General features: G+C 26.0%; 4 protein-coding genes across 5 annotated transcripts in view; 1 reads left to right on the forward strand and 3 right to left on the reverse strand.

Moving 5' to 3' along the window:
- Positions 1–15,554, reverse strand: part of LOC122538384 — a 16,354-nt gene extending 800 nt beyond the window's left edge. The window contains exons 1-2 of the mRNA XM_043672395.1: positions 15,233–15,554; positions 11,150–12,054 (exon numbers count right to left, since the gene is read on the reverse strand). Of these exons, the coding sequence (XP_043528330.1) occupies positions 11,306–12,054; positions 15,233–15,464 (981 nt within the window). The 5' untranslated portion in view covers positions 15,465–15,554 and the 3' untranslated portion in view covers positions 11,150–11,305. The remainder of the gene's footprint in view (positions 1–11,149; positions 12,055–15,232) is intronic.
- On the reverse strand, positions 3,766–9,414 carry LOC122538386 (endocuticle structural glycoprotein ABD-4-like). The gene is made up of 4 exons (XM_043672401.1): positions 9,262–9,414; positions 6,674–6,855; positions 5,382–5,643; positions 3,766–3,990 (listed from the first exon to the last, which is right to left on the reverse strand). The coding sequence occupies exons 1-4, from the start codon at positions 9,271–9,273 to the stop codon at positions 3,892–3,894; spliced, it is 555 nt and encodes a 184-aa protein (XP_043528336.1). The 5' UTR covers positions 9,274–9,414; the 3' UTR covers positions 3,766–3,891.
- Positions 15,555–18,915: 3,361 nt separating the features above from the next.
- Positions 18,916–23,074, forward strand: LOC122538377 (cytochrome P450 302a1, mitochondrial). 2 transcript variants are annotated; one of them, XR_006308846.1, is made up of 8 exons: positions 18,916–19,380; positions 19,737–19,977; positions 20,546–20,721; positions 20,889–21,093; positions 21,362–21,506; positions 21,744–21,989; positions 22,257–22,405; positions 22,900–23,037. XR_006308846.1 is itself a non-coding variant. In XM_043672385.1 (8 exons), the coding sequence occupies exons 1-8, from the start codon at positions 19,191–19,193 to the stop codon at positions 23,023–23,025; spliced, it is 1,554 nt and encodes a 517-aa protein (XP_043528320.1). In that variant the 5' UTR covers positions 18,923–19,190; the 3' UTR covers positions 23,026–23,074. The 2 variants fall into 2 exon arrangements, 1 of the variants encoding a protein (XP_043528320.1); XM_043672385.1 differs by having other exon boundaries at positions 18,923–19,380; positions 22,181–22,405; positions 22,900–23,074.
- Positions 23,075–23,108: 34 nt separating this feature from the next.
- On the reverse strand, positions 23,109–25,795 carry LOC122538379 (26S proteasome regulatory subunit 7). The gene is made up of 6 exons (XM_043672387.1): positions 25,595–25,795; positions 25,486–25,523; positions 24,855–25,337; positions 24,615–24,779; positions 23,698–23,864; positions 23,109–23,595 (listed from the first exon to the last, which is right to left on the reverse strand). Exons 1-6 carry the CDS (start codon positions 25,665–25,667, stop codon positions 23,217–23,219), a joined length of 1,305 nt encoding a protein of 434 aa, XP_043528322.1. The 5' UTR covers positions 25,668–25,795; the 3' UTR covers positions 23,109–23,216.

Below are 25,795 nucleotides of genomic sequence, written 5' to 3' on the forward strand. Positions count from 1 at the left end.
AAAAAAGCTATTGCGCAGAATTAAATTGAAGAGGTCATTACCATAAAAAAAAAAACAACTATCACAAAATAAATAACAACAATATGTGTTTAAAATACATTGTATATTGTAAAAAAAAATTAATGAACTTAGAAGCGCTTCAATTGTTTAATAATTTATCTTAGAGTTAGTAGTTTATACATGTATAAGTTCAAAATTGTATTTACTTAATATAATTAAAACATCCTAATATTGAAGTAATTAATTTAAAAAAAAATATTTGTAGCAATTAATAAATTGTACTATATTAACTCAACATTAAAACCCTCTGTTAAAACGATCCTATAATGAAGTATTTATTGACTGATAATATAATTAGTACAATTATAATATAATATATTAAATACTAATATAATTTTTATTAATATTAATTTTATAATATAAAGTATAGTGTAAAAAATTAGTTATAGATTTATAATAATTCTACATCGTTAATAATAAAATAAAAACCTGAATTTCTGCAGGAATTAATTAATAACTAACTATTTCTATTTGAATTTTTAGGAACATTTATAATTAATTTTTTTTATGTTGTTAGTGACGAGTTCTATAAAATTCTCAATATAACTCTCATCCCTCAATTTGACACATCTTTCTTATAAAACAACATACAGATATTTTTAACATATAATATATACTTTCTACTTAATGTAGACAGTGAATTTTTATGTATTTTTAAATTTTTAGTACTTAACTGAACACAAATAAACCTAACTAAATAGGATCTAAATAGAAATTTGTTTTAGGGACATATTACAATAAACACTTCAGTCTAGATATTTTGTACATTTTTGGATTCTTAAATTATATATTGTGTGATACAGTGTGGTCAGTGAATGACTGAACGATATAAAACAAATAACTTTTACAAACACACGTTTTTAAAATTTTTTATTATTTTATTATTTTTATTTGGAAATATAACTAATGGATTTTATTCAGTATCATGTGTGAAAAACATCTTTCAAATGATTTCCTGCTCACAAATAAGGGCTCTTTCCACAGCATTTTCCATGACTGTACGCAAAGTTTCAAGCCCGTCGGATTTCGGCTTGAATGTTCTTGAATTGTTCGAGGTTTGTTTACGTACCGTTCTTTCAAGTAGCACCACAAAAAGAAGTCTGCGGCCGTCAAATCGGGTGAATGCTGAGGCCAAAAAAATTCAGCATTTTTTGAAATTATTCATTCACCGAAAATTTTTCGCAGAGGTCCATCGTCGCCCTGGCAGTGTGCGCGGTAGCTTCATCCTGTTGGAACCTACTTTCTGATTATCTTCGACCGCTGAGCGTAAAAAATTTTCAAACATCGTCCTATACAGAGCCCCGTTGATTCTTTCTGGCTGACCTTCCTCACTTTCAAAGAAATAGGGGCCAATAACTTTTTCAACCATAACACCGCACCAAACAGTGCATTTTTGGGAATACAATTGATGCTGATCTAATTCCCTGGGATTTTTAGTACTCCAAAATCTGCAGTTTTGTTTGTTGATGTACCCGTTTAAATGAAAATGGGCTTCATCACTCATTATCAAGTTCAAAAAGTTGTTGTTATCTCTGGCTAGGTGCTGAAATCGAATGGCATACTGCAAGCGCTGCTGAATATATTAGGGTAGTAAAACTTGGACCATTGATCTTGTGTAGAAATATTTTTATATCTACTTTCAGAATCTTTTGAAGCGATGTTCTGGCGATACCTAGTTTAGCAGAGCGACGACGACGGAAGCAGATTGATTTTTAAGGACACTCTGTCGTACAGCTTCCATCGTTGCGTCAATGCACATAGTGCGCTTAGGACCTCTTCTCGGAAGATTACCGACTGACCAGTTCTTTCAAACCGGGCGATTAGGTTCCGAATCATGCCTTCGCTAGGAGATACTGTGATATTAAAATGTTTTCGGTATTTTCTCTGAGTTTGAATAATTGATCTTTTATTGGAACAGAAAAACTCAATAAGTTTTATGCGTTTCTGGAAATCATACGTAGCCATTTTAATCTTCAAAGGATGTTCTATAACCTACAAAAAAAAAAGTAAAAAAGATTGAAAATGAACAAGTTACGTCTTTTTCAAACTCTTCAGTTCTTCAGTGGCCACCTTGTATAAATGTAATATCTTTATAATTTCCAATTTTCTATAAATACATGAAAACCCACAGTCTACTTATCAGTAATCTATAGAGTTAATTTTTCATACTTCATATATTAATATTTTGTGTTATATAATAGTTTATTCTCTAAGGAATATTCATTCGTTGGACAGGTCATTATATATGTATGTATTTCATTAGCATCTTTGAATATACAATGTATTTTAGTATATAATACAATAGCAGAAAGCTATATATCAATTTCTACAAAATTATCTTTTCTCTTGTAAAGACATATGCTAGTAAAAAAAAGAAAAGAATTTTCTAAAACTTCTGTCACTTCTATTACTTTGAAAAAATTTAAAGTCACTTTCTTGTCCATCAATGATTAAAAATGTGTACAACTGAAGATACATGAATAATTCCTTCAGTGAAAAATTTAATGAAAATTTATTTTAATGAATTATGTAGTTCAGTGGTTTCAATATTTAACACCATTAACATTTTTAATATCACTCAACTTTTTTTATCTTTTTTGCATTTTTGCAAATATATAATTATACTTTTGCATAATAATCAATCTTGTATATAATAATCAGATAATCGTTGTCATATTGTATCTCTGAATATATATAAATAACATTTATTCCAAAAACAAAAAGAAAAACGCTTTAAATTGAGATAAAACTAACCTTCAAATTACGAAAAATATATATACGTGACAAAAAGAATTGGATTTACTATAATCATACATATTTATAGACACTACTCAGATTTTACAGTAAATAAAATTAAACTGTAATTAAAATAAAAATTGCAAGAGAAAAATTAATTTTTCTTAACTTATTTTTGTAAAATGATACCGTTTGAAAATATAAAGTAAATCTATCTCATATTATTCCTACTAGTTAATTAAAGTTACTGATACTATATAATATATCAAATTATGAATCATTATTAAACTACTAAAATATATAATATAAAATCTATAATAAAATATAAATTTACATTACAAATTATAAAGTGGGATTATGAAATATATAATATAAAATTATTAAAATCATGATTTATTAATTATAAATTATATTGTTTCATTATATAGTCGCTAATAACTGTGAAGTTGATGTGACTTTAAACAAAATCAAATCAAATGTATCACACATTATATACTAGGCTATTGAACTAACAAAACTAAGTTTAAGTTGGCATTAAAGAGATAGCTAGAATTAAGTTGGTATACCTGCGCGCGTACAAATGTGACTAGCTTAATCATTTATTTCTGAAATATGTATATAGGGATATATTATTTTTATTTATATAAGAAATATAAAATCTTTATATAAGAGATGTAAAAAAATACTTCCTTTTCTTTTTTGTCAAATAATCAAAGACCTAGTACTGTTACTTTCGTTAATTATTACAAATAAACATTTAATACCAGCATGTTTAATACACATGTTTATATTTCTATTTCTATACCTATACCTAATATAAATAAATTCACCATCACTCTATTTATACCTAATATAGATAAATTCATCAATCAATGAAACTTTTGATTAATTTGTTGCTAAATTCACTTACTCTACAATTATCCCTCGCTTCAATATTTGAAATGACTTCTACCAATAAAGGAAAGCACATTTACATTATTTACATACTGTTAAATTTATTTTATTACATTAAAATAGTCTTAACTTAAGGACTTAATCGGTTATTTTTATGCTACGTGTAGAATGTATCTCAACAATGTTTATTTCATCGTTATTTCATTTTCGAAATTTTCTATCGTAATTGTCTCGTCGCTCGATCTGCTGGCTCAAAGGCTGCTGTTGTCCTTTTTGAGCTGCTTCTCGCGCCTCTGCTTCCTGAAATGTATTATTATTATTACTCTTAATGTGTTATATTAATTAGGACAAGTATATTTATTATTTAATATTTTGTTCTGTCGAAAATAGTTTGAAAAAAAAAATGTAACAAGTAATATATTTGCATTATCTTAGCTCGTATCTTAGCTTGCATGATGTATTAATGTGTATATTTCTTTCAAAAATATATATGAACATATGAATTTTATAATAACTTCTAATCTCTTATGGAATTACTATATATAGTAATGTAATAATCTTTCGTGAACAGATATACTATATACAGACATAATATATATAAATTTATATATAATACGTGCATAGGTAAATAGTATATTTATATTTTATTAATATAATATAATTCTAATAATTTTATTAATATTTATAATATTTTTAATTATAATTAATTTTTTTATAATATCTATGAGGAAATACTGAATTATTGACAATAAATATTAATTAAGGTTATCAGTAATATAATGATTGACAATGGTTGAATTAATTTTTCAAAATGATGAAAGTTCTCGATAATGAAAGTAACGTTCTAGTCGTCGATGGTAATTACTGATAACTAAAATAAAAATATTTCAATTATTTATATTAATTACTTTGACGATCAAATTAATTAAAAATACACAAATATATAATATATAATAATATAAATTAATTATTTTGATAATAAAAATTAAATCTTCTTTCCGACGTTATTGCGTAAATTTATTTAAATATTAGAACTCTCTAATCTCTAACTAAAGAAGAATATAAAATAACACTTTGAGAAAGTTTCAAAGTAAACTTTCTCAAGATAAGGGATCAACAATAACAAAGAAAATATTAATTGGACAATTGAAAGAGAAAGAGGGACAGGAAGGAGTGAATAGAGAAAAGAATCGTAAGGTGAGAAAAAGGAAAAATCGTGGGACGAACGCCTGCAAAGATGAGGTCGAGGTCTTTTTGAATCTCTTCACTGACTGATAAATTTGTATCTATATTCTCGAAGACGTAATTAAAAAAAATAAAATATTTTCTGCAACAAATATTATAGAAAACACCATACTTTTCCAGATTGCGTGAATTCTATGCAATCTTGCACTTTTAAATCATTTACAAACCGATCTAATAAGAGTTTCCTTTTTTTTTTTTTTTTTTTTTTTTTTTAAAAAAAAAGAAAAAAAATAATTATTCAAGTGACATACATTAATTTCTTGGCGACGAACTAAAGTTTCTGTTTCAAGCGAGAGAACAAGTTTCAATGTTCAAACTTAACGAAACGACAAAATAAAAAGGAAAGAAAGTATCGATTGAACGATCGAAGGACAAAGAGGGAGCAGGAAAGAGCGAACAGAGAAACGAATCAGAGAGCGAGGAAAAGGAAAAATCGTGGGACGTACCTCTTGCTGACGAATGCCTGCGAAGATGAGGTCGAGGCCTTTCTGTATCTCTTCACTGACTGGCGGTGGCGTGGGAATGTGATCTCCGGTCGCGTGAAAGCCAGTCTCGTCGGCCGTATAATGGATGGTGATCAGCTTCCCCTCGGGACTCGTGTACGAGAAGCTTCCTTGTTGGACCAACGCTTCTCCTTGTTCCTCGCCTTCGCCTACTTTCTTAATGTAACCGCTCTCCTCGGCGATAATATTGTTTCCCGTTTCGTAACTACGGATAATTTATTCACATGAAATTTCGAATCGCATTCTTCGAAGGCTTCGCCTCATCTTCGAAGCCGTGTGCCCACGTCATCGTCGTTTCGCGTTTAAAATGGAGCTTTCGCTGGCAAATTTCTATCTTACCGCTATCGTATTGCGATTGTGAAAGTCTCTGTTGTAAAATTGTGTTGTTCGTAACATTTACGTAAGCTTCGTTTCGATCAATTATATTAGATTTGACGATTTGTAAATAATCTGTAGCATTCGATGTTTTTTTGAATGTATCACTGTAAAATTTAGTTTACACTTGTCATGTAATCTCGGGAAATTAAATGAAATAAATTTAATAAATTAGCATATATATAAAGTATGTTAATGTATGTAATATAATATATGTTAAACAATAACATATATTGAAATGTAGAATGAAAAAATGATTATATAATATTAATTAAGAACAGACTTATAGATTGTATAATATAATGAAAAATAAAGATCTCAAAATAAAACATTTCTGACTTGTTCTTTTAATTGTAAAATATTTAATTATGTAATATTTAATAATATTTATAAATTAATTCAGAATATATTAGTTTCTTAACATTCAATTTAATGTTCAATTTTTTAACATTCGATTAATCATAAAATTACGATATTCAATTAATCAATTATAAAGTATTTTGTAAAAAAATATATTATTTAACATTCAACGGTTCATAATAATATAAAATAATGATTAATAATATTATGAATAAATAGACAATGATATAAATAATATTATGAAAGATAAAAAACATTTTCTACTTTCAATTTTAGATGCATATTTATATTTATAAATATGCGATATTATAATGTATTAACATATTAATTTATTCATTGTAATTTAATTATAATGTTATATTATATTTTTATATTTATCACACACACACATACACACACACATATATACATGTACATATAGTAATATAATGTAATATTATACAAAATGAATTTATATATTAATTTATGTATTAGAAAAGCATTAAATTAAAAATTGGTACCTAGTTTTGTAAGTTCCATCGTGCTCTTGCTGCTTGTTCCAATGTAAAATTGGAATAGGTGTGGTCGTCAATGGGCCTCTCCTCTCGTCATTTGGAGGATTCGATCTATCCTCGTGGTAACTGTTACGAACATTATAATTCGAATCTTGTGCTGCTGCCAATCCAAAAATTATCGCTATCACCTAATCAGTAAAAATTGTTAGTTTATTAAATCAGATTTAACAACTACTGATTGTTCGTAGTAACAAAGATATTAACTCTACAGTTTGAATTTTTTAAAATTCTTAAATATAAAGCTCCAAAGTATTTGATCTGCGCTTACATTTAAAGTAAATTTTCTTAATAATTAAACTTAAGAAGATTGAAGGACAAAAATTTTTTCGACCACGGAATAGTAAATAATTTATTATAGAAACTAATGTGATCGTACTATTTTACGTATTTTATATCCTATATTTCATTTTATATTATATTCTAATATTCTATATATTTGATTATAGAATGTATAATTTCTATAATATGTATTCGGTTTTAATTCAAAATATCTTTTTATATAATTTCTATATAATATTTATTCGATTTTAATTTAAAAAATCTTTGCCAAAGAATTTATTCTTTTTAACGAAGAAAATTGAAAATATCCTGTATATAGTATACTTAGAATATTTGATATTTAGTGCTTCCCACTATCTCTAGCTTAATTTTATATAATTAAAAATTTATTAATTTTTCCGTAAATAAGAAAATTAAATTTTTATGTTCATTAAATATGATAACTAGACTGCAGATTTTTATACATTTTTAAATTTTTATGTACAATACAAAGCTAAAGAAATGGAACCTAAATAGAAATTACCATACATTCTGGTAAATACTTTACTTTAGATAATTTATACATTTTCGTCTTCCATTTTCCCATAAATATATTAAATTAGTCCACTGACAACTACTATTATTTTAATAAATAACAGAAATTATAACATTTAAAATAATTTAATATTTATCACTTGAAATGCAATGAAATGAATTTTTAAAAATTTTTAAAAATTTATCGCTAAGATTTTCTAACTTTCTAGAAATTAATTTTTAAATGATATTTGCAACAAAATATTAGTAGATATATATTAAATAGATCTATATAATAAGTAGATCTATATAATAAAATATTATAGTACAAACAGAGTTTCTTTCACGTTAAGTTTCACAGAATTAACCGATTCGATTTTTTTTTTTTTTTTTTTTCATTGAAGGATAAAGCTTCAACAAAAATAGAGATCTACGATCGGCAGGATCGACGTAGTGTTAGTGAGATGAGTGAAAGTAAGATGCCAATGCGGGTCATTTAACTCCTGACCTACGACGAGTTTGCGAACTCGTCGTCGATTTCGTTTGCTTTGTATTCTTTGCGGTTGCTCGTGTCGTAACATAAGACTAAAGATCATCCTATATATTCGCAATTTGAATATAAATTAATAATATTTATACCCATATAGACACAACACACATACGCGCGCGTGTTAACGATAAGAATTTTTCCAAATATAAAATATACATACACATATAGCATAAATTTAATAACCTTTAGAAGAAAAATATTTTATTTTTAAAAATAATTCTATGGAATGACAATTATATTGGTTTGATGATTCAAATGTGATTCTAATATAAATTATTAATAAAAAAAAAGAAAAATGTTAAATTTATGGAATGATAATTCAAAGTGTATTCTCAGTGATTCGAATGTCTAGTATAAATTATTAGTTGATTCATTACAGTTACATGATTGATTAACAGCGTCATTCATGATTTGAATTTATTTTTGTACATTATAAATTGGAAATTTATTTTTATACTTTCATAAATAATGGAAGGTTAATAATACAATATTGGAAGATTAATAATGTCGATTAATAGTAGCATCCACAATTTAAATAATAAAAATAAATAGTGAATTCAAGGATTAATAAATGTTTTAATAATACGATTGAGAATAACGATTAATAATATTATTTACAATTTAAATTTAAAAGCATTAACATAATAATGACTTGAAAGATTAGTAGATAATATTGTAATAAAATATAATTAATAACATCAATTAATCACATAATCCACAATTTAAATTTAAAAATATATAACAATGAAAAATTAATAATAGAATATTAAAGATTAATGATATCGTAGTAAATTAGTAATATCCATAATTGAAATATAAATAACAAAATCTAGTAATGACTTTTTTAATCATGTAGTTAATAGCATCATTTACAACTTAAATTTAAAAGTATACAGTAATAACTTAAAAGATTAATAATATAATTAAAAATATCATTCACAATTTAAATTTAAAAGAGCACAATAAAGTATACAATAAATTAGAAGATCGATAATAATTGTGAATTAAAAAATCATTGATAATTAAACCAATAATCAACAATTTTACACCAGTAACATCGCACTGCCTAAATCTAATAAAAAAAGTTCAATTACACTTACGTCTGACAAACCGATTCGAGAACAAGATATTTTATTCGTGTTATATTTGTTTAAACGTGATGAACGAACAGAGACAAAGAAAAATTACTTACAATTGTTCTCATCTTGATAAAGAGGGCACTTTTGAATGAAGAAGATCAGCAGGTACTATTAAATCCAATCGTTTATGATCCTAAGGAAATGAGGAATTCAGCTTTTATACTCTCACCTTATCCCCACTAAACAGGTGATGGATCTCTAAAGATGTTCCACGTAGTCTGTATCAACGATCTTTACATATATACACTCTTATGTATGTATAACGATACGTTCAGTATCGTTACGTGCCCTTTTTACTACTCTATTCTCCTCCCTTTTTTTATAAGGAAAATTAGTATTGTATCGTTTGCAAAGTAAACTGTTTCTGCTTGTGTTATATCAATAATTAATTTGCATTATTTTTATATTATCTGTTATATTTATACTAATTCTACTAATTCATTATATAATATTTATATAATATCCACTATTTATTACGTCATATTTATATCATATCAATAATAGAAAGTTGAACGCAGAAAAATATTGTTAAAATTATAATTACTATATTATTGAAAAATTTTTTTTGAATAAATTTGTGAAAAAAAAGTTTACTGAAATGATGAAAAACAGATCGCATGACAAGTTTTAGGGGGCTGTCGCAAAGAGAAAATTCCAATTTTCGAAACTATGATAAATTTAGTCACGGAAAAATGTTGGAGATGTTCCAATTTTCACAGTTTATTTCACCGTTATGGATTGGTTATTGATTGGCTTAAATTTGATCGATCGCCAACGACAACTGGCTATATATGGATACCATCGCAGTCATCCGATCGAGCGATGTTGCGCGTCTACTAACAAGTAACTTGCGAGATCTTTTGCTAGAACGACGTGCAAAAATGTGCTTGAGAATCATATACTCGAAAATTGTCGATTTAAACTGTTTTATTGAAGTATATCTGATCATGTAATTTAATAATATATAAATATATATTTAATACTACAACCAACAATCAATATGACAAATTTCAGATTCATATTCATTAATTAATATTGATTTAGAATAAAATTAATATTAATTAATATTGATTTAGAATAAAATTAATATTAATTAATATTGATTTAGAATAAAATGAAAATGAAAATAAAATTCATAAAAATAATTTTTATCATTTAAGTTTATATGTTGCATATACATTAGATTTGTAGAATATTTTGATATTATAATATTAAAAGCCGACTGCTTTAGTGTTAATAATTACTATTAAATTGTATCTTGTATAAGTTGTATCTTGTTTATGTTCAATAAAATAGCAGAAGAAAATCGTACATCAAATTCTAGAAAGTCGTTGTAAAATGAAGGCTTCAGTCTTCGAATCTATGGCAGATTCAGCCGTGAAAACAATTTTTCAATTATTACTTATTATTTATTTACTTATTTACTTATTATTTATGTAAAATCGCATCAATTAAAATTAATAGGGGAATTGTCACATGCCAATAGACAATGATATTAATGTTGCTATATAAAATAATATGATACGATATATAATATAATAATATAATAAAATATTAATATATGAAAAATACAAATATATCAACAAATATAAATTTGAAACAACAAATGATTTTCATTAATATCAATAAATTTCATTAATAACATTTAGAATGCAAATAAATAATAAATAAATCAGATCAAACAATCTTTTATTTGAGTTAACTCATTGAAATAATTAAATCACGGATTTTTATTACATTTGTAGGAAATATTACAATGTAATGTATTGCACAAAATGCACGTAATATGAAAAAATATATAAAGTATCGTAAGTACACTGTTTTGATATGTACCACAATTTTTTTTACCGAGGTTTTTTTACAATTTTTACAATAAAAATACGAATTTGCATAAAAGCCCAGTTCGTTTCTTATTTAAACAATTATTTATTCAAATAATACCCAATAGCACAGACGTAAATCTTGTCAATTCGAAGGCGAAAGATTTATTAGCGAGCATACTCCTCAGAATTTTGAGAAGTTGAACGGTGGCAAGAAAAGGAATTGCCCATTAAGAAAATATTTTAATTCCTAAATTCTTATAAAGCACGCGAACAATTATATATTGTTACTACAATGAGTAGTGAAGGAAGTCTGCGAAACACTCGACGAGATTGAAGACTCGTCGAGCAACTCTTTGATCAGCAAATTCTGAATTTCGTTCCTGACGACCAGCTTTCTCAACGGATTCAATCTCCTGAGAAATGGCACCAGGGATTTGGCGAAATGCACGTCCTCGTCGATTTCTGACTCGTGCCTCTCCCCCGACGATCCCTTCTCGATCAACATCGAAAGTTTCCTATTTTCTAGCTCCAGCATATTTTCCTCGAAGTCCGACAACCTCACCGCCTTCCTTTTCCTCCTTCTCTCGAAACCGTGTCGCGAACCCGAGCGCTGAACTCGCGACTCGAACATCTCTGAATTTTGTGGTTCCAAACCGTTTCTGGCGGTCCGAAATTTCTCGTTGCGCGACGACAGCCGAGCTATGTCAATGACATCCGGGGAGCAGCGAGACATCAACGTTAAAGGCGAATTCTCGGTAACTGTTAAATCTTCGTCGTTCACAATATCTTGCGGCTTGCACTCCGTTTCCTCCGCGTTTACCAAATTATTGTTGAAGCAGTCCTCCGTTTTTCTCTGCATCATGGTATCCTTCAGGAACAAAAGCATTTCAAAGTACAACCATTTCCCCCTGTAATTGCTGATAGGTGGATCGCCAGGATCGTTAGAACGGGGCTTCCTCATCTTCTTCAACTCTCTCCGGAACTGGTCCCTCAAGTTGCGCCATTTCAGCCTCACTTCCTCCTCTGGAACACAATTGCGCTAATTGAATCGCATTGTAATTCAATTATGTAATTCAATTACATTGTACTTCTGCGGCATAGTGATTTAGTTACGTTGCGGTTGAATTACAGTGGTTCAAACTTTTTGCTAATTACTGTAACCATGAACTGTAATTGAATTACAGCATACTTGAACAGCAGTTGAAGTACTGCTGGATAGATATTCACCAATTCAAAGGATTTTCATTAAATACGACATACCACTCCCTTCTTCTACAACTGTAGAGAGAATGCTCTTAGATGACGATGATCAAACTCTCAAAATCAAGCAACCTCTGACAAAATGTTTGAAAAATAAAGCGTTTGTTGAAACCAATTTAAAATTGGCTGATTATTGTTATCAAATTGATGACTCTGGTTAATGTGATCTTATAAGTAGTAATTAGTAAAAAGCTAAAAAAACATTGTTTCTTTCTATTAGGTAATTTTATTTCTGTATTGACTTTTTCAGATTTTCTTTTCTTTTTTATTAAGTTTCATTTAATTTTCATATTAGTTTTTTTTTCAAGTAACATTTATTGCAAGTTAGGTAAAGAAAGTACCTATTTCTCTTTTTAAATTTACGTTTGAAACAAATATTTGTCTATTGTATAATAAACGATAAACAGATCCTTTGTCTAAATCAGGCCTGTCGAATTGGCCACTCCTCTTTGAGAGCTATAAAGGAAGAGTCTCCTCCATATCTACTTTACTCCGTTTCTTTCTCCTCCATATGCTGCACGAGTTCCATCAGCCGCTTTTTGTAATCAAGATTAAAAATACATTCATATCGATTTTTTTTTAACAAAATAGGATAAAGTAACATAATAATATGTAATAATAATTAATTGTTGAAACCATAGTCCAGTCATAAATAATGAAAAGTCGAATTATAGGTCATGAAAACATGCACACATCATACGAATAGAATATAGAAAAATATTTTTCCATAAATTGACAAAGTTAACATTTTGAGTTGCAATATTGAGTTATACTCGTGGAATTATATATTCCGATTTGAAAGAAAGAGCAAATTGTAGTCCAGTGGAATGTGAATTTGAATTTTCAATTTCAATTCTTCAAACTGAAGATCATAAATACAATAATACATTTTATATAATGCTTTCAGTGCTTTGCATCTGACGATGTAACATAAGTATTATCAGTGGTAATTCGACTTGAAATCACAAGGGTGCTGCAACTTTCGAAACACTATAAATACAGTAGATTTTTATTATTTTCTATATAAGAAAATTATATAGAATTGTTGATAAGATTAAATATCACGAGTAAATACAAATAAATTACTAAATATATTTATATATCGAGAAAAATTTCGAACCGCCACTGCATTTGAAATAACTAAATGTTTACTGAAGACTAAGAAGAAAATCTTACGGCATGGGGTTACAGAACTTAAACCAAATGTATATAATAATAGCTAATTTGCACATAGTGGAAGAATCGATTAATTAAGAGTGAAATTCGTGTGGAACCTGGAGGAAAAATTATAATTCGCGAAAGGAAAGAAATTCGACAAATCTGATCTAGTCTAAATGATTTCACAAGTAATCATACACATACTGCACTCAATGTACTCGATTGACGTTAACAATGATGATTATAAAATTCAAAAAAGAATATATTGGGAAATAAAGAGAGAATAAATTAAGTTGTCGATAATTGTAACAACTGAATACTATTGCAATAAACATGTTAGACCAATATTAAATAATTGAATCTGGTAAAAAATTATCGATCAGACATAATAGTGTCAGTATTTGAAAATTTAAAAAAAAAATCTTTTAGGTATAAAATATTATTACAGTTGCTTCGAATATATAGAAAACTAGAACCAGCGATTTCAATTGATTCTTATATAAGAAAGATTTCAATATTTATAAATACATTTATGTACTCGATCAAAAATTTTTTGCCAAGGGTAGTATATAACACTGGAATGTTAATCATTTCATGCAATTTTTTAATAAAAAGATGAAACTTTCAAGGTTACTTCATTCATCTGTAAAGAACACAATTTCATCATTGATGATGCAAACGAATTTATTTTCACAACCTAAAATAATTAATATTAATAATATTGTTAAAAAATATATGATTACACATAAAATAAATCATATAATTATATACAATCAATTGTATTAATATTATAATAAAATTAGGAAAATATATATAAATAATAAAAATCAAATAAATAAACAAAATTAATCTTTGTAAATTTATTTGAAAGATTGTATTCTTACAAAGATTTTAGATTGTATATTTATTTAATTTTCTTACTTAATAATTATCGATCAATTTCTATACTACAATTTCAACATAAATTTTTCTATTCATTTATATATTAATAATATATAATATCTATTAATAGAAAATTGAATAGAATCTGAAATGTAAATGTAGAACTTTAAATAGAAACTTAAAAGTTTCAATCACCTTTTCGATCCCTAACTTTAAATGTTTATTTGTTTGTATATTTGTTTGTATATTTGTAAAAAAAAGTTGCCCATTCTATGAATATTTATATTTAATTCGACATTGTTGATTGTGATGAGTTGCCCCCGAGTCGCTAGCGTTTTTATGGTCGCTGTCGCGGCGAAATATACCTTGTTAAAAAATTACAACAAAAATGCAAAGTACGACAATGTCACTTCCAACAATAGATTAATCGAGAAAGACCTATCTTCAGATCTTCAAGGTCACAATTTAAATCTTCAGATTTCTACTTCCGAAATAATATCTTCGAAGGTAAAAATTCACAATACGGAAGCATTTACGCGAAATGAATTGATTACAAAAATCAAGACTGCATGTGAAAAAATTCAACAAAAAAAAACAAATTCAGTTCACAGTAAATTCAATAGTATTTCGTAGATTAATAGTATATCAGTTCTGCATTTGAATAAAGAAGGATGACACGAATTACAGTTTTAAGTTACATATTTTTGTTATTAATTTTCCAACGAATTGATATTTTCGTCTGATTTTTGTCCATAGAATACACTGACAACGTTTGGACATTAAAGTACGGGACATCCTGTACAATGGAAGTTCACGTTCAGGTAAGAATTTATTTACTGATTGAAATTTAGCTGAAATAAATGAAATATGCGCGGAGTTCTGATAGATTCAAACGACTTACTGTCTCTTTTTAATAGCATTGCCACATTTTCCCATTCCTTATCCACTAATAACCGGTTTGTTGAGTTTTGGATGCATTTGTTCCATAAAACGGGCCTCTTCTGCACCTCGAGGATCAACAGCTCTGCGAAATTATTCATTGTCGTTGTGTAGACGTCGTGCGTGCGATGCGACAGAAAACAAACTGGTCTCCGTCTGAAAGCATGCGACCGACAAATGCGACGTTGCCGCATCGCACGCAGTGCCAATTTGGACGCGACCGTAGAATGTGCTGCTTCTTTGTCGTCGTGTTTGTCGGTCGGTCGGATGATATCGATTTCGTTCACTATGCGACATCCAAATGTCGGGCATTATTTAAATAATTACAGCGATTCCCATTAATATTTAAACATTTAAACAGTCGAGCATTAAACATTGAAACTCTTATAATTTTGTAAAAAAAAAAAAAAAAAAAAAAAAAGTCGTACAATACATCTGGGTTCGTTCTAAAGTTTGAAACCTCAACTTTCAAGATACATCATTTTATTCTAAAATATTTTCATATCACGTAGCCGGTGAATAAATGAAGATACTTTTCTTTTCAAAAATACTGCAAATTGTCATAATACGTTTACATTTCAATTATGCTACGATTTGTTTAAATTCCAAATTATGCTGTCACAATACGTTTCATTATGTTTTTAATCATGTGTGGAAGTATTTAAAATATATTATAGAAGAGTTATACGCTTTTTAATCAGAATTCGCAGGTTTTTCTTAGACAGTTGATGAATTAAAGTGATATAAAGAATTTTTTGAACATGCTCATTCCAATATACATTACTGACCCCCAATAAAATATTAATTAATTGTTAAATGATTTAAAAATTATTGATTAATGATTGCCAATTACAAAAGTTATTCGTGAGTATTGATTGGTCTTAACAACGATTAATTGATTAATGAGTATGATTAGATTCAATATCTGATTACGAATTTGAACGGAAATGATTACAAATTTCTATCCAACTTCTGTATTAATTGGATAATAAATCGTTATTATATAATAAAAATATAATAAAATAAATATATTTTATTATATAAAAAAATATAATAAAATAAATATATTTTATTATATAAAAAAATATAATAAAATAAATATATTTTATTATATAAAAAAATATAATAAAATAAATATATTTTATTATATAAAAAAATATAATAAAATAAATATATTTTATTATATAAAAAAATATAATAAAATAAATATATTTTATTATATAAAAAAATATAATAAATAAATATAATGAAAATCGTTATCGTACAACGAACACGATAAGAAACAAATAAAACACATTCTATGATCGTGTTGAAATTAGTAATGTGTGAAACGCGACCATGTAGAACTTTTCAAGAGAAAAATGATGAACCAAACTGATGAACTCCATTTTCCATTAATTGCTTAATTTCATTACATAAGTGCAAGATTAATATTCAATTTTTAAGAAAGAAAGAAATTATTTTCGTAAGTTTATTCATTAAAAAAAATGATATAATTAATGCTCAATTCTAATGCAAATTTAAATGTTAATTATATTCTTTTGAACGGCTTATTTATCGATCTTACTATTTAAACTGAAACTTTGTTTTCGCATGATACGCACGATAGTTAGAAATATATCACAAAAAGACTAATTTTACGAAAACAACAAAAATTTTATAACTATGGATAAAAAATGTAAAAAATTTGACAGAATTATTAAAAAGAAACGGTAAATTGTTTGATGTTTATATAATTTTATAGTTTTATAAAGATAATGAAAAGAATGGAACCTAAATAGGAAATTACTTTATTTATTAAATATTGTAAAAAGTACTATATTGTATTCTCGGTATTTTATACGTTTTATAAATTATGTTTATTCTGTGCAATTTCATACTGTCAAATTTCTCATAAATGCATAAAAATATATAATCCATTAATATACTACATTTATAAAAACATAATATACTATACTTATATATAATATACTATAACTATTTTTAATAAGGTCATATGACAATGACTTTTGTTAACGTGTAACTAGTTAGAACGTGGTCGAAGGCCCAATGCAAACGAGCAATTTTTGTTGTTGTATTCTCCCACCGATGACGCTAAGTCATACAATACGAATGATGTTGCAATAATCTCATTAATAGGTATTTTCTGTTATTTTCTTTCACAAAGAATTTTGTAATAATTACACACATAATATTTATACATATATATTGAAACATAATGTAATATATAACATAATAAATAGAGAAAAATTGTTTATTAATATAATATAAAATATATTTTATGCATAATGTATTATATATACATACATGATTATACACATATAATTATATACATTATATAATGTATGTATATGTATATGTATATTAACTATAATCTTACAAATGAATATAGAATATATATAAAATTATATGTCTAATATATATAATTATACATATATAATACAGACACTATGTATATATAATATATAAAAATTTTGTTGTTTCTTCTGAAATTATTCTTCAGTCGATTGTCTACAATTTGTAAAATATATGTATGCATACATAATTTCTTGTATATCCAATATAGATAAAATGTATAATTTTATATATTCATGTATAATTTCGAATTGCTTGAAAACATTTTAAATACAAAACAAAAATGTTAAACTGGAGTAAAGCGATCGATAGAAGTTTGGATACTGCATGAATAACACATATCTTTTATTCATTACATGAATCTTTAATTTGATGTATAATGAATAAAATAGCAGGGAACGCATCAAATACTTCAAGTCGCATAAAAGTTAGTATCGCAAATTGTACGTTTATTTAAAAATAATATTATAAAACTTTTAAATATTTTTTTTTTCGTTTTATAATAACAAGAGAATTTAAGGTTTTTAAAAATAAATTATAAAAATTATAAAATTAAAACATAACTATAAAATTAAAATTATCGTGGAAATTATAACAATAAATTATAAGTTATAAAATTATTTTTAATGTATCAGGTAATAACAAGAATATTATTAAACATTATAATATAAGAAATAACAAAAAAATTATTTAATAATGTAGAGTTTAAATTATATAATAATTTATAAATAATATTTATAAATAATAAAACATCCACATAATAAAAAAAATATGCTAACTTTTAAAACAATTGTAACATTAACTATTTTTAAATCACCTATAATATATCGTTGTAACATGTAACGATATGCAGGTAATTTTATACTAAATTTTATGTTACATCATTAAAACTAATCGTCCTGAAATTTTGTTTAGTATAATATACATATTCATACGAATATACATATTCATACATAAACATATTTAAGAAATTGTTTCTTCTTGTTTTTTATAGGTGTTTCAATTTAATAAAAAAGAACTATTTTACATAGCATTCGTTTAAAATTTCATTTTTTACTTAAGTATCAAAATAGATTGTTATTATTTTCACCTATTATATTTAATTATAAATGTAGTATAATAGTATATTATCAGTTTTAGTATAATTACTACATGTGATGTGATCTATAATCGTTACTTGATAAATATTACTAATTGTTGAATTTAATTTTTCATTTTAACAATAAGTTAAGTTACGAAAAATCGAAATAATCTTGTGTTTGGAAACAAACCACATTCAGCTGGTAATAAAACTCGCTACAATGAAACGTTTTATCGCCAAAATATCAAATTTATGCGTACACAGCTCATTTAAATTCTATACACATTGGACAAGGAAAGATGAAGCATAGAATGAGAGATCAAATAAGAAAGAACCGACGCATTCTTGAACAAGCATGGTTCAGACATGGCATAGTCTTTAAAATCAGTCCGATGTGGTTACTTTACTCCTGAATTCTTGTTAAATATTGCTTATTAAAAGAACGTAATACTTAATTTTAATTCATCATTTCTGTGTAAGTGCAATGTACACATGGTTGAAAAAGTGCAGTCAATGTGTGGCACCGAAAAAACTAGATGTTAAATTTTACTCTGATACTCTTACAAAATGTGACATTAAAGCGAATAATCGTCAACCAAGAACCTTTAATGATATTCCTGGACCAAAATCTTTGCCAATTATTGGAACACTTTACAAGTATCTACCGTTTATTGGTAAGAAAAGCAGTTACTTTAAAATATATTATACATGTATGTATATTATACATTAGGTTGTCAAACACACCAATATCAGCACTACTACAAATAAAAGTATTTTAAATAAAGTCTTTAATATGTTTATCATTACATTATTATAAAAGAGAATAATACATGTTTATTTCATATGTATATACATATGTATACACGATACTCTGTATGTATATATACTATACATACTATTATTTTTTATTATTTAATCTTTGTAAATGAAGCTCATGTATTTTTTATAATACTCGGAAATAAAAATATTTTTTCAGCCTGATTATATTGTTATCATATTTATTAAAATTATATTTATTAATGTTCAACAGGTGATTACAGTTTTACAAATTTATATGAAACTGCAAGAAAAAGGCTGAAACAATTTGGTCCACTGGTACGCGAAGAAATAGTACCCAATGTAAATATTGTATGGGTTTTTAGACCGGAAGATATAGCAGAGATTTTTAAAGCAGAATCAGGTTTATATCCGGAGAGAAGGAGTCATTTAGCACTTTTAAAATATCGAAAAGATCGTACCGACATATACAACACTGGCGGTTTATTACCCACGTAATATGCATATATTTTATAATTTTCAATACATCGTGTTACATTGTATTAGCACATTTTATTATTTTTATAGTTATTATTTTTTACATAATACATAAATGAAATTATTATAGTAATTTATATTGTTAATTATTTATGTTATTTAATTATTACTAAGTTAATAACAAACGTAAGATATATATTTTTCTATTTGATGTAAAGGCAACAACAATTTATAATATATTGATTTGCAAAATTTTTGTTATATACATACATATAATAATAATCTTAAAATATTGTATATATAGCATAATTTGTTTGTGAATAATTGTTTATCAAATTTTACTATGTTTATTTGTATTAATTAAAAGAAAAATTTTATTTGTTTAATTAAAAGAAATAAGAATACAAATTATACATATGTATATGTGTTATTAAAAATACATAGTTATATGTACAGAAACTAATTATTAAAAATATTTGTATATGTACATACAGTTCATAGTATATAAAATAAATATTGGGCACAGTATTAACAATATTAGTATATAATGAAGTAAATTAATCAAATATAGCATTAAAATTTCAGAAATGGACCAGAATGGTGGAGATTGCGAAAAGAGTTTCAAAAAGTTACTAGTAAACCTCAAGATGTGATTAATTATTTAAAAGAAACAGACGAGGTCATCCAGGAATTTATTGACTTATGTACTAATGAAAGATTTGAAGACTTATTACCTCTTTTATCACGCTTATTTCTTGAATGTAATGTGATATATCTCTTATTGTATAAAAATGGAGTATTTTTTGTAATTTGTATTATTTGCAAATTTAAATTTTTGTGATTTTCAAATTTAATAATTGATATCATTTCTTAATAGATAAAAACATTTATTCTTAATAATAATAATTGTTTTAATATTTAATTTCAGTAACATGTTTGGTTGTTTTTAATGTAAGATTGAATAGTTTCTCAAAAGAAGAAAGATGTGAAAATTCTACAAGTTCCAAGTTAATCAAAGCAGCTTTTACAACGAATAGTGTAATTTTAAAATTGGACAATGGATTGCAATTATGGCGTTTCTTTGAAACACCATTATATAGAAAATTACGTGAAGCACAGGCATACATGGAAATGTAAGCAATAATTTTAATCTTAATTACTTTAATTACTTACCATTGCAGAAAATTTTTAAAAATGTATCATTGATCTTATTAATAACTTATAATAACAATGCAGAAAGTTTTATATACTGAAACTAATTAATGACATTTATCACAAATAAATAGATATGTCAATATGGCTTAAATATTTCATTTTGTATATTATAATTAATTTATTTTTAATTTACTTTTAGTTCCTTATAATGTTCCCTTTTTTTAATTTTGTTGTTTATTTTATTAGGGTTGCATTAAAATTGGTATCGCAAAAAAACAAAGATACAACTGGACATAAATCATTTTTAAGTGCCTATTTAAAAAACCCTGCTCTGGACATTAAAGATGTTGTGGGCATGGCTTGTGATATGTTACTTGCTGGTATAGATACTGTAAATATAATACATATGATTATAGATATAGCTATATAATAATCATATTTATGCATATTTATTATATAAAAAATATAAATAGCATATATTTTATTCTACTCTATTTTATCATTTTTATTTTTTTCATTACTTCATTAAAATATGATTTTGTACTATTGAATTTCATATTGTTTTATTAATATTACTATAGGTCAATAATAATAGGCTAATAATTATAGGCATGCATAAATGTTTTAGACAAGCTATAGCACAGCTTTTGCTTTGTATCATCTAGCAAGACATGAAGATGTACAAGAAAAATTGAGAATTGAAGCCACACAGTTTTTAACTAATCATGAACCAATAACAGCAGATGTGTTAAGAAGTGCTTCATATACCAAAGCTGTTATTAAAGAAAGCTTACGACTAAATCCTATTTCTGTAGGAATAGGTCGTATATTGCAAACTGATACTATTCTTAATGGTTATCAAGTACCTAAAGGGGTAAGTTGTATAACTTAAAAGAATACAAATTATTCAATACAATTCTATAAGCTCCAATAGAATTCATTTTTTAGTTAATATTTTTATTTTATTAATACTTTTACTAATATTTTGATAAAAATACATTAATGATTAAAAAATACATTTTAATTTGAATTCTTGATATATATTTTTTTTATTCATTTCTTTAGACTGTTGTTGTAACACAAAATCAAATTATTTGTCGTCTTCCTGAATACTTTAATGAACCCGACTTGTTTATGCCAGAAAGATGGTTACGTGAACATTCAAGAAATGCCAACAAAGTAAATGAAAAATCAATACATCCATATATATGGTTACCTTTTGGTCATGGCCCTAGATCTTGTATTGCTAGGCGTTTTGCAGAGCAAAATATGCAAGTATTGTTGTTAAGGGTAAGTTTTCCATTAGTTTCAGAAACGACTGATACTTGCACAAAAAATGATCTGTAGTTTTTAATATATTCAAGTTCTATGTCTTATTTATAATTTTTTCTTATTTTAATTACATAGGCAGTATTACCTTGTGACTGGCATTCTCACAATTTATCATTAATCATAGATAATTATATTTTCTTTCTTTTGTTAATTCCTTAAATCGAGCAAAATTTCATTATGAAAAAGATTCCAGTGGTATTTAATAAATAGTATTTATTACATAATATTATATAATATTTTTAACAATTTTGAAATACCATACAACTTGTCTATATTATTTAGTTATAAATTTTCTCTCATTGATATTTCTTTCTGTGTTGATAAATAACTAAAACGTTTTGAAGAATCAGAGCCATTTCTCTTAAATTTTTTTTAACTCTTCTTTTGATACAATTAAAGTACATGTAATTATATTTTATTAAAGTGACATAACTCTTCCTTATTTTGTGCAGATATGTCAACGGCTTAAAATTTCTTGGTATGGAGGTGAACTTGGAATTATGTCTTTGTTAATCAATAAACCAGATGCCCCATTAAAGTTCAATTTTCATGAAATTTCAAAAACTAATTCTACTTGATTTGAAAAGAATAATATAATGTAAGCTGGAAAATATTATTTCAAATAAGAAAGCAACGAAAATATGGTTAAGTAAAAAATAAATTGCAATTTATTGTTTATTTTAATTGAGAATTAATTTAGATATTATAATCAATAATATTGTAATATTCATATAATTCAGAACAAACAAGAATAATGTACATCATAAAATTAATTATAAGTCATATATTTGGGAGTTGCAGAGAATTTAGCGTAAGATTTAATCACTTTGTTTACAGCTTCCAAAAAGTCTTTTTCAGTAGCTACCTTGCGACGCGCACGAATCGCAAACATACCAGCTTCTGTACAAACAGACCGAATTTCAGCTCCAGTACTGTTAGGACATAAACGCGCGAGAAGTTCAAATCTGATATCTCTTTCAACACTCATTGAACGTGCATGAATTTTAAAAATATGTGTTCGTCCTTCTAAATCTGGTAATCCAAATTCTACTTTTCTATCTAAACGTCCTGGTCGCATTAATGCTGGATCTAGTGTATCTGGTCTATTTGTTGCCATTAATACTTTAATGTTACCTCGTGGATCAAAGCTAAAATATTTAAAATAGTTATGGTTACTTATGTTATTAGTCATTAGAGATATTTAATGATAATAATGTATCTACAATGTATAAAATAAAACATATTTTTACCCATCTAATTGATTAATCAGTTCTAGCATAGTACGTTGTACTTCATTGTCACCGCCAGCTCCATCATCAAATCGAGCTCCACCAATTGCATCAATTTCATCGAAGAATATCAAACATGCCTTTTTACTACGTGCCATTTCAAACAATTCTCTTACCATACGAGCACCCTGGTAAATTATACATGAGAAATGTAGTATGATCTTTATTATTCACTGTACTTTTTATAGACTTTAATTCTAACTAAGGAAAATATATATATATTTTTTACAAATTTATTATAATAGTTTTTATCAGACTTTAATAACATCAATTTTTATTTTTTAAAAATTAACAAATTTTACTGAATATGTGAAATGAACATTGAATCAATTTCTATATTATTTCAATTCGGATTCATTTATTTTTGAAAACAATGATAGAAGTACAATTAATAATTGGAAATATGAAATAGTTTTTATATTTTTTGACTTTTTATTCAATTTTATTCAAATCAATATTTTCATATAATTATCTATAAAATTATTAGTATTTGTAGTGTAAGTTGAAGATATATAAATTTCTAAATTTAATTTTCTTAGAATTTACTTGCTTAAAAAACTTATTAAAAAGTATAATAGTATTAAAAAGTATTAAAACTATACACCAAATTTTGTTAGAGATTTTAAATTTATGTATGAAAACATGTTTTAAATGATGCTTTCAAAACTGTTTTTAAGAATTAATAAAATTTTAAATATTAAAAATTTATTCATCCATCATTTATAAATGTTCTAGAAATATTAAGACTTTTATAGACAGGAAAAAATATTTTAAAAATTACTAGTTTGTAAATTTACATTCTTTACTTATTTACTTGTATCTGTATATTTTTTTTGTTAAGCTTTTTTTAACTCTCAGTGAGAACATATTACACTTACCTCACCAACATACTTTTGAACCAATTCAGAACCAATAACACGAATAAAACAAGCATCGGTTCTATTAGCTACAGCTCTAGCACATAAAGTTTTGCCTGTACCTGGTGGACCAAATAGTAACACTCCTTTAGGTGGTTCAATTCCCAGATTAACAAATTTTTCTGGCTGTAATAAATAATCATATTTTTTGCAATTATTATTATTTTACATAAAACAATTTAATAATTATGAAATACTAACATGTAATAAAGGTGTCTCAACTACTTCTCTCAGTTTTTCAATTTGTTCTTTACAACCACCAACATCACTGTATGTGACATCAGGTTTCTCTTCAACTTGCATCATTGTTACAGTTGGATCAATTTTTGGTGGAAGTGGAATATGAATTTGATATTTATTACGATCCACTCCTACTCGCATTCCTTCTTCAATGTCAGTAGGAGCAACGGAATCTGCTAAATCAACTACAAACTTCGCAAATTGTTTTACATTTATAATATATTTAGGATCATCAGAATTTGCATTGATTATTTTAGTGCACCGTGCAACTTGTAACGGTTGTTCATTTTGTAAAGTTTGTTTATCTGCAGCTAAATCCCATAGGGCAGGTGGTGCAAGTCCTGTATCAGATTCTTTGATTCCAGTTAATTCATTAACACGTTTAATTATTGTTTGTATATCTTCTTCAACAGTTTTAATACTTTTTGTATATTGTCCTTGTCCCTATACAGAAAAATAACATGTTTACTTTAACAACGACAGACTAATTAAACAGAATAATACCAAGAGTCTTTATTTTAACTTTAATTTATTATAAATAAAAAATTGTTTTCTTTCCTATCCTATGATTATTATACAATATTTTGCTTACATAGGTTTTAAGTAGAGCAATGTCTCCTTCATCGAGAGCTGAAATAATATATTAATAATAAATTTTATTGAATCATAACAATTAGACAAATAAATGATTTAAAACTCACATTTTATTTCCTTTTCTTCCTTTCCCTCCTCACTTTTTACTTTTCGCATATCTTCTCCCAAATGATCAGGCATCTTTATATTTGTTAAATTTTTCTAAATGTTAAAAAGTAATCGTACTCCGTTCAATGAATGAAAAAATTGACGGAAACTAAATTGGAGGTTAGGTCCGTTCTTAGCAAAAATGCAACTTCATTCGCTGA

This window comes from Frieseomelitta varia, unplaced genomic scaffold (assembly GCF_011392965.1).
Source record: "Frieseomelitta varia isolate USP_RPSP 00005682 unplaced genomic scaffold, Fvar_1.2 scaffold_988, whole genome shotgun sequence".
Classification (NCBI taxonomy): domain Eukaryota; kingdom Metazoa; phylum Arthropoda; class Insecta; order Hymenoptera; family Apidae; genus Frieseomelitta; species Frieseomelitta varia.